Source organism: Limulus polyphemus, unplaced genomic scaffold (assembly GCF_000517525.1).
Source record: "Limulus polyphemus unplaced genomic scaffold, Limulus_polyphemus-2.1.2 Scaffold822, whole genome shotgun sequence".
NCBI classification, from domain to species: domain Eukaryota; kingdom Metazoa; phylum Arthropoda; class Merostomata; order Xiphosura; family Limulidae; genus Limulus; species Limulus polyphemus.
Window position 1 is genome coordinate 172719 of NW_013666432.1, and position 10990 is coordinate 183708.

Sequence of the window (10990 nt, forward strand, 5' to 3'; positions counted from 1 at the left end):
AGAGCACAGATAGCCTATTGTGTAGCTTTGAGTTTAACTTCACACAAACAAACAAAGAACTTACCTTTATATTTAAGAGAACACTTCAGGAGATGTCCATGAATGAAATACTTGAAGAGTCATCCTTATTCTTAAAAAAAATGTTTAATGTTATATGAAATCTATTAAAAACTTACCTCAAACTTAAATTATATTCTGGAAAAGCCCATGAATGTGATATTTACTAATCTCGAAGAGACATCTCTATTCTCAAACAAATAAGTTTAATGTTATGTAAAACCTATTAGAAAATTACCTTTTGGTTTAAGGGAATACTTCTAGAGATACCCATGAATGAAATATTTATTATTCTTGGAGAGGCATCCTTATTCTTAAATAAAAATGTGCTTAATGTTGTGTACAATGTACAATGGTTAATGGAATACTTCTGTAGGCACATATGAATGAAATAATTAAATAATAAATAAGTTTAATTTTATGTAAAATTCTACTAAAGCTTTACCTTGTGCTTCAAGGGAGTGTTCCTGAAGACGTCCATGAATAGAATACTTATTATGCTTATTTAAATGTGGTTCCAAAAACGCAACAGGAAAAGTACTAGCCATGGCACCAAGACAGTTTCCAATTGCTGGGCGATGTCTATGATAAAAATCATTAAGCTTATCAGATTTCATTTAGTGAACAACTCCAATTTCTTAAATGTACTGTTAACTGATTATTTTATATTGTTGCAAAAATGTTTTGGTATACTATTATAGTTTCTACATGAGAATTCCAGTAACATTACATCCTATGTCTATAAATACATGCAACCCATAAAATATCATTAATTCACAAATATATGTTCTTGTTTTGAATTTAAGGACACACAGAACATTAAAGAAATCATAGTTAAACTGTACCTGTCACGCTCAGCCTTGACAAACCTCCTAAAGGTATAAAGTAAAATAAAATATCATATTATAAAATAACATAAATAAACAAATAAAAATATGATGAAAAGAAATAATAATAAAATAAAGAAAACCATAAATAAAACCTAGGTAAAAATAACTATATATATTAATACAGACTTCTTAATTTGAACAAGCATTAAATAATACGGCAATATGGATTTCACTGCATTATCCACAACTTAATTGTTTTCTACTAACTTCTCAGTTTACAGAATTATGTATTTAATAATATTCTTAAATCCATTATTGGTGTTGTAAATTTAATAGACTATTAACATACATACAAGATAACATCATCATTCTACTAATACTTTTAGGTATTAGTAGTTTTTGCAAATAAATCCAGCAGCCAATGAAACAAACACATCTTATTTATTTGTATTTTTTTAGTAAGCTTCTTAAGTTTCAGAACTTAAGCGAAATATCTTCACCTGTTTGTGTTATTCTTATGCACATAAAAATAAAATACTTGCATTATACAGAGTCTTACATACAACAACACAAAAAATATGAAATGAAATATGTCAGAAAACAAAAACGTCAAATATTTGTTACATAACAAAAGAGTCTGTTGTATGTTATTTTAGAAGATTTGTTTTGTAAACCTGTACTTTCATGTACCACATCTCACAAAAGCCTATCACCTAATTACCTGTCACTACCCAATTCTGGATCTGTTCCTAGAATGTACAAACTGTTCAAGATCTTGTAGCAAGCTACCTGGATATCATCCACTGGTGGTATAAAGAAAAAGTTATTAATTTATAAATAATTTGTATTCATTTACACAACTAAACATTTTTAAAGGCAGAAAAAATATTTTCCATTTTTTAAATTATTAAATCAACTTTGCTTTTCCTTTAATATGTATGTTCTTTCATATGAAGATAAATATTTACATCATTTATAATGAGAGAAAAAAATTTTTTAATTCACTATATATATAAATGTTTTATGTTATATATTCTGTTAGGATAGAGATTAAAGAACTGTATTACATGTAATGGTAAAAACTTAACTTTTGAAGAAGACTTACACAGCAAATCACTGCCAAATTCACATGCTGCTAGATGATCAAACATAGATGTCAAAACAGGCAAAAGAACTAACTGGACATAGTTCAATGAAGAAGAGGTCTTCATCGTAGTTCCACGTAAGTGGCTGTACTTTCCTTGCTGCAGATTCACTACAGTTTGGGCAAGGTCTTCAGCTGAATTGTTGAAAAATGTCAGCATTGATGTTTTTACGAAGTCTGGACAATTCTTGGTGATGGTTCTGAAGAATGAAAATTAAACGAGTGAAGACAGTTTTATGGATCTTTTTTTTCTCATTTTCATCATAATTAATTTTCTCAACAGATATTTTAAGTATCTTAAAATAACTGTTTTGGAAATATATAAAATATAGCTTATTTGGGTGTATATATATATATATATATACAATACTAACAGTGGAAAATCAACAATCAGAAAAAGTTAGCTAACCGCAGTAAACAGGTAGAATATAGACACAATTTATGAAATAAGAAAAAAAGTTGAAAGTTCAATTGATTTTACTTTAAATAGATTAGGAGATTTTAGGAAACTTTTGCAAAGAAGTCAAGATATTTTCTAAAATGATCTTAAATGATAAAAATCATTAACTTTAAACATTTGAAGACAAATATTTGTATAATAGGTTTCTTAAAATATAAATTGATATTCTATCTGACTGGAAATGGTAGGTTAGTCATCATATGTGTTATAAAAATAATGTGTGTGTGATTTAATTCAGCAGGGAATGACAAATAGACACACCTGGCATCAGTGGCTCGTATAAGAACTTGCAAGCATCTAACAGAAATACGAGCTTCACTTCCAAAGACACTAAGTTTTTCCCGTAGTAAGGAAGCCAACTTGCAGAATAAACTAAAAAAAAATAAATAAATTATCCAACTTTAATAAGCAAGTAGGCTTAGTGCTTTAAATTGCAACTATTGAAGATTCCTTTCCATGATCAACAAAACATCTTATACTAAAATGTTTTACATATTTTTGAGTGATTTTTTTTTAACTTTACTAAAGAGAAAAAATAAAGTCCAACAGAGATAAATTATTTTGTTTAAACAAATTTTAGTGATTTTAATGTCACATGTACAAAGAAAAAAAAGTCAAACCAAAAAATAAATAATATGCTGCAAAACATTGGGCATTTGAAACGTTAAAACTGAGCTATTTCAAGAATGCACATCAAAATGTTAGATAATTTTAACTATATAATTTTATCTACGATAATGATGTGTATGAAAACATATTAGTTAAACAAACAACATATTCCATGTGATTAACTTTTACTGTTTGAAATAAAATATTGGAATAGAATCTGATTACTACAAACTATCTTTAACTGTGTTAACACTAAGGTCAAAAGGTCTTAGCCAAGTTGCTAATGTAAATAAAATTTCTTAATTTCAATTAGTCACAAATATACTCAATTTGCAACAAAAACTAACATACATTTATTATTCTATCATAATGTCTATATTTACACCAGTTATAACATGATTTCAATGGCTATGTTAATCCGTCCATTAATGCTATGCAAGATCAGATAGTGATGTTATTAAATGAGGGATATTATCAAACATGGCAGCAATTTCGATACTTCCTGACCTTATTATCAATCCAGTGCTAAAGCTGAAACACAAAATTTAGAATAGCTTTCAAAATGTAGAATTATATTGTGTAACAGTCAATAGACATAGCTGATGGCTCAAAATGTTATAACCCAAAGATCAATACTTATTTAGTAATGATAGGAAACATTAAAACAGTACCTGGTTGTTATCAAGACAAGAGACTACCACATCTAAAAATACATTATTGGATGTGTGTAACAATAATAGCATAAAAAAAGCCACTAAAATTGTTTTACAAATAATCTAAATATAGCCAGTGCATAAAATTATTGATTATAGATTTAAAAGTAGCTGAATTGTTTTTAATGTCTTGGTCTGTAAATGGTGCAACATATTTTCACCTTCTTGCATTTCAGCAAATCTACAGCACCTGTAACCATAACAATTTTCTGTGTGAGTGAGTTATTATTCTCATAATATGTTTTATGCAAGATGCAGCATGAGTTATCTAAATAGGTCATTCTCAAATAAAAAAATATGGCAAAACTATAAGCTATTGGAGCTGACATTACCAAAAAGTTATTAAATTCTGCAGATTGACAATATAAATAAAACATGGTCAAGACTTAGTAGTTACAATATTCAAAATACTTCAGAGAAATGTGTTATCTACTTAAATACGAGGTTAAAAATATATATTCTAATAAGCCAATCAGAAGGAGAAAAAAGAAGACAAATGGAATAGAATATAAACTTAGCAATGTTTCATTATAGTTTGTACATTTTCATCATCACTGTGGTAAAAAATTAGGCTTTTCTATTTGCCAATTTGTGTCATTACTCTTAACTGCCAAAATGTTGAGCGTCTAGCACTAACACAGCTATCGCAACTCCATTTTTTCTAATATGTTAACCTTATAATTAATTGCCAGAATCCCAAGTAATTGAGTAATCTATTTGATAAGGTTTGAGACTAATTCTTTTAAATAACAAATATTTTATCATAATTTCTCATTCTCAAGAAATAATGTATTATTAAGTAAAAAAACGTTGAACCAAATCAGAAACAATGGTAAATCTATGGATTTACAATGCTAAAATCAGGGGTTCAATTCCCCTCGGTGGCTCAGCAGATAGCCCAATGTGGTTTTGCTATAACAAAACATACACACACACACACGTAACAACAGGGGACAAAACTGGAACATAATTAACTAACTTTCTGCATAAAACCTTACCTTGCAACCATTTCTTTTTCTCTGATTGTTGCTGTTCCAACCGTGGTTGTAGGTGAAGATGCCATTATAAAGAAGATACGGTGAGCAGAGAAATATTTCTCCATAAGTGGCAATACAACCTAAATGCATAAAAAAATTTGCTAAATATGATAACTTAAAATCAAGTACAAATTAAAAGAAAAATAAAGAAAAAAAGGAAAGAGAACTTATCATTCACTGACTAAATAAAAAATAAGCTCATTATTTAAATACAAGTTATAATTAAAAAAGTTATCTTTGTTGGTGAAATTAAATCTCTTTCAAGTAAATAATCTGAATAAAGCAGCAGTACTGAAAATCTAAAATAGAACCTAACAAAATACTAATACTTAATACTGCACAGAACATAAAGTCTTGAAATTAGTTTAAATACAGTATATCTGGAAAGTAGAAAGCTCACTTTGCTAAAAAACTTGACATCCCTTGTGGATGTTTTGAAGCTGTTACGTCTACTGTAGTTAGCACTAGGCTTCAGAACCTTCATGTTAATAGCAGCCACATCAAGATACTGTAGAAGTTTCTCTAATAATGAGGATGCAAATCGTCTTTCTCCTGCTGCAGGTGATGATATTTGTTCTGACTCTGTTCCACGTCTTTTTCTAGCTCTATAATCATTGGGTTTAGTTTGAACATCTTGAGTATCTTCAGCTTTCTGGTGCAGTCTGACATTGGATGATGAGTGTGCAGTGCAGCCAATCAGTGCAAATCATGCCACCAAGAAAAGTCCCACAGTTCATAGTAAATAGTAAGACATGCAGGAAATTTTAGCAGAAAATGAAACAAGGCAAAAATATATGATGTTCATGGCAATAAAAACATAAAGAAGAAAAAAAAGCAATTTCAATGTAGAGTTCTACATGCAAGGTTTGAAATCATAATGCACAAAAAAAACTTCCAAAAAGAACATAAATTTCAAGAACCTTATATATTCTAAACAGCTTTCAAAGCAGAAATTTTTACATTTGAAACTAACAAAAACTGTATGAAAAATAATGAAAAAACTTTTATGTAAAACAGTTGCTGGAGAGTCTGCAATAAGCTTAAACAATGTCAATAAAGCATAACAGCTCATATAGAAAGCATATAGTAATTAATATTGAAGAAAAAAACTTGTGTGATTATGAAAGCACCATCAGGTAAGTTTACAAAATTGAAATGTAACTTTGAAATACTCAAAACAGTCACAGAAACTATAAATAAACCTGCAAATAAATCTATTATATTAAGATATCACTTTAATATATTAACATGTAAAAGTGTCAAAGACATATTTTTCTTTTTCAAGTTACTATTCCAAGTTGTAGCATAGCCTTTACTGGGAGCACAATTATAGTTTTCTAACTCAAGTAAACTACATGTGTTTTATTGTGTTGTAGTTTATGCAATATAATTTTTCTAATACATTCTTGTTCCTGACCAATTGTTATGTATAAGAAATGTATTTCAGAAAAATAATTTTATATCTAATTAGTACAATATAGAATATAATATTTTTGTACCAGGCATTCATGCATATTCACAATTATTATGATGACAATGGCTTTCAATTGAAATCAAACTACAGATATACAACAAAAAAACCCATTAGCCTAATAATATCACCTCTGAGAGCATACAGACATAACCTCACAAATGAAATAATAAAATTAAAATTCTCTAATATATACTGTTCAAACCAAGCTACAGTTTTTATGCTTGTCATATTACAGTAAATGACAATATGTATTTTCATAATTATTCCTTACTTTTAACAGATCTAAAATATGCCAAATTGTTTATGTAAGTTATTAAAACTTCAAAATAAATATACTGTAGATCTTTCACTGTCAAAGTTTTATTAATTAATTAATTTCCAATTGTACATTATTTGTAGGAAATATACCTTAAATTAGATGGATAAAAAAAAATACAAATATTAGTTGGATTAAGGTGATTTTTCTCTTCATGGGTAGTTAGACATTATGTAATAAGAAAAGTTAAAAACTTTTTTCTTTCAATCAAAAATGCTTAATTGAACTGGGTATAACAATACAATTGTTATAAAGATTTCAATAAATCAAACTGTACTGAAAAAATGAAAGCTTTAAAGTGTTAGTGAGTTCTACTATCAATGAAATATGTGTTGAAAAGTACATAGAAACATTAAAACCACTGGGAATATTTCAAACAATCATGACAGATGGTCTTTTCATCTATAAGAGCTTGAGGGGATAATGATTAATTATTTCATAGCAAGGTAATTAACATAGTGCATTACTAAAATATGGGCATGTTTTAATAACATGGATAATTAAAAACAATTAGCATTCTATTAGCAAGAAAACAATAATCATAATTCAAGGAAAATAAAAATCTTGGAATTTAAAAGCCAAACAAAAAAAGATGCAAAAGCTGGTGCAGGTGATGGCAATATGCAACAATAAAATTAATTGAAACTCAGAATTTTTAATAAAAATAAGCAAACATGTTAAAAATGCTTTGTAAATAATAAGGAAATTATAAAATAAAGTTAAAAATATTAAAATCATTAATATGTTCCACAAGAGCATTGAAAATATTTGAAGAAACAAGTAATAAATTATAAATTTTTAATGTTAAAAGCTTGTTAATAAATATACTGTAAACGCAACTAGAATTCAAACTATTTCAGTGTTTCATTGGATAAAATCATAGGCATAGTTAAACTTATATTAAGTATCTTATGGGTATTAATGGACATACATAATATCAATGCTGGTAACCCTTTTTCCTGTGAGGTTATAACAAGACAATTCATATTTAAATTAGTTGAAAGTATTGGTACAAAAAAGATATAAAATTATTTTTTTTGTTTAACTTCAGATTGATTACATGTAAGCTGTAATCAATAAATGTAATGTCTTAACCTAGCCATTATTAAACTATTAAACTTTGGAAATAAAAAACTTCTGACTGTAATTTCTTTGTTATAGTAGCCTATCCTTTTTTATTTAACTTCCTATGTTAAAACATGTATAGGTATTCTCAATGATCACGCAAAATTTTAATGTATTGTAAAGATAACACAAACTACTGTTTATTCATAATTCTTTTTGGAGTAATATAATATTCAATGTTAAATTATTACATAAGTATATAAGTAATTACGTGGAACTAGGCCAATTATATATTAATATTTTAAACTTTATATGATTAAAGACTCAATTTCAATAAAACTTTCCATACATGACATTGTGTAAAACTGCCATGACTATCTATACAATAATAATACATAGAAACTAATTCACATATTCCTGCTTTTTCTCCTTAAATGCTTAATAAAAGAAGGAAGTATTAAATTAAATCTTGGAAATGTATATTATGAGGAATAAATGGAACTTAGTTAAATATTAACAAGCCAGCCGATTCCTCGTTTGAAATTTATAAAGAATATATATAAGTTAGGAAGATATAAAACTGTTTCAAGTCACAACACATCATGCACATACCCATAAACCTGAAATCCTTCATACTGAAGATATTTCAGGAGCTCTTGCGAGCGTTCTCTGTTTTTACGTTTCTCTCTGTCTGTTAGTAAATCATAAGGAACCATCTGAGGATGAAGATCTCCACCTGGACAAAAGTTTTAAAATATTTTTCTAATATATGATATAGATAGTTTTCATAAAATATATCATGAGTATAAACATACATATAAATTTTATAAACTACATATACATTTACAGATTATTATTACTGATAAACTAACAAGTACCCTATACCATTTTATATAATTGCTTACCAAGTTCTTCTTTCATCTTCTTTGCCCACAAATCATGGGCATTTTCTGCTAACCTTTCAGACATATTCTAGTGTGAAATAATAAACACAAAGACTCACTACAATTTACATTCAATAAAGAAAACACATGTTGTATATAATAAACTCACAAAGTTTATAACTATTTTTATATACCTATTTTTTATAATTAATACACACAACTATTTTGACTTATCAAAGAACTTAAAGAAGAAATTTTGCTTGTACTTAGAATTCATATAAATAATTTAAATAACTGAATTTAAAAACAACACATATATTTTTACAAAAAAGTTATACTGGTATTTTTGAATATCATATCATTTAAAAAAATAAAGATTTATTGTGGAAAACAAGACATTTTAATAAAATATTCATATCAGTATTCACCTGCATATCCCTGCTTAATGTGAGATTGGACATATCTACCGGTTGAGGATTGTAGTTATGTGGAGAGTCACCAGACTATAAAAAAATAAAGGTTTAAATATCAGTAAGTAACCAAAATAAACAAAAAACAGTTTAGTTTAGTGAAAAATGGTATGAGATGCACAATATTATTTTCTTAGAAGCAAGCTTTTATGTACCACAAACTATAAAATTGAAGCTCACACATTGCAAACATCAACAATTAATAGTCTACAAACTCCAACCTAAGAAAAAACTAAACACACAAAATTCTTCACATACAGTGTTTTAAATAAAATTTTTTTACCTTATAATAAAACACTGTCCTCTTGAGTAAGCAATAAAAAAAAAGACAGAACTTGATGGTTTTACATGATCAATCCATTTTAGAAATGTTTACAGTTTAGCATGAATAATATAAAATATTAGAGCATAATATACAATAAAATAAATGTTTTAATTAAATAATACAGTAAACAAAAGGCTGACTGTCTCTTTAGAAATTATTTTATTACAATACCAAAATAATATTTAGGTTCATAAGATTGTATTAGTATTAGAAAAAGTTTTATATGCCAACTTTAACATGATAATTTTCTCATAAATAATTTAGTATACAAAAGTGAAAGAGAAGAGTTAAAAAATTATACTGCAAACTTGAGAACTTCTGGACATTTTTCTAAGTTATAAAATAAGCAATTGTAAGCCTCAATAAAATATTGCTAGTCAATGATTCTCACGATAACATTTATTATCTTTATACTTATACAAAATCATGAAATGACCAGTATGAAAATAAAATGTTGACTTACCACTGAAGAAATATGAGACAAGGTACTTTTTCCACCATCTCCCAACTCCAACTTCCAACCAATTGCAATTAAAGCTTTCAATGATTCCCTTATTGGTTCTTTATAACGTTCTTTTTCCTTCATAACAAATGTGAAAATTCTCAATTCCAAAAATATAAACTTGTTAAATTCCTTACAAACGTATAAATTAGGCCACAAAATGTTCATTCAAAATTCATATTTGTAGAATATCATAGCCACTAAATAAAACTGAAAACGGCATTAAGCATTTTCTGACAACTGGCTATAGAAATTATATACATACACAGTGTTAAAACATATAAACAAAACTCTAAAAGTATACAGGTATGAGATAAGTCTGCTCATTTACACACAATTGCTATAATTAGTTTTAAAATAATCTATTAAACCACAAACCCATTCAGCCAGAAGGTTATAGGGTTTCAATCTGGGATGAATTTTTCTTTCATAGTTCCAGTAATCACCATAACTCCATCCATTTTCAAACTGAAATTAAAAATTATTGAAAAAAAAACTCAAAGTGCTTTTTGTCATTAATAATCTAAACTTATTAATTTTACTTTTGTGTGAAAATTTGATAAAGATATAAGATTACATAATGTTCTGGTTGGAATTTCAAATGTTTTCTTTCATCACTTTAGACTCTTGAATTCTGAGAGTAATTTCTAGTAAGTTCAGCATTAATCCAACCTGTAAGTACATTTTGAAACTTTAATGAAAAATTTCTGTCAATAATAATTATGGTCTTTCTTTAAATGATTATAATAAAGAAAACAATCAAAACAGAGCTTGTTTCTTATCCTCTGAGTACCCTATATGAAGTGTAATAATAAGCACAGGAACGTCAAGAGCCATCATGGGCTCTGGGGCAAACATCCTTGCCAGCCCCCCCTCTCTTTTTTAACATTTTCAAGAATTTATTAAAAAGAAGATCCTAAAATTAGGATAAGCTCATAAACAAGGCAAAATCACAGCAGCAGCCATTTTTACCTCACAGTATAAGCATAAAAACGTTAATAAAGTAACAATAAATATCTATTAAATCTATAAAGTAACAAATACATATTAATTATTACTCAAATTATTATTTCAGTCGTTCTTAATGTATCAAGCATCTATATG

The 10990-nt window shown here is 27.4% G+C and overlaps 1 protein-coding gene across 1 annotated transcript in view; it reads right to left on the bottom strand.

The window, feature by feature from the left end:
- LOC106460719 (ryanodine receptor-like) overlaps positions 1-10990 on the bottom strand; it is a 210205-nt gene that overhangs the window by 114040 nt on the left and 85175 nt on the right. The window contains exons 60-72 of the mRNA XM_022387498.1: positions 10265-10354; positions 9848-9964; positions 9343-9363; positions 9018-9092; positions 8611-8677; positions 8318-8441; positions 5251-5512; positions 4812-4930; positions 2753-2863; positions 1993-2231; positions 1609-1690; positions 903-929; positions 503-639 (exon numbers count right to left, since the gene is read on the bottom strand). Of these exons, the coding sequence (XP_022243206.1) occupies positions 503-639; positions 903-929; positions 1609-1690; positions 1993-2231; positions 2753-2863; positions 4812-4930; positions 5251-5512; positions 8318-8441; positions 8611-8677; positions 9018-9092; positions 9343-9363; positions 9848-9964; positions 10265-10354 (1471 nt within the window). The remainder of the gene's footprint in view (positions 1-502; positions 640-902; positions 930-1608; positions 1691-1992; positions 2232-2752; positions 2864-4811; positions 4931-5250; positions 5513-8317; positions 8442-8610; positions 8678-9017; positions 9093-9342; positions 9364-9847; positions 9965-10264; positions 10355-10990) is intronic.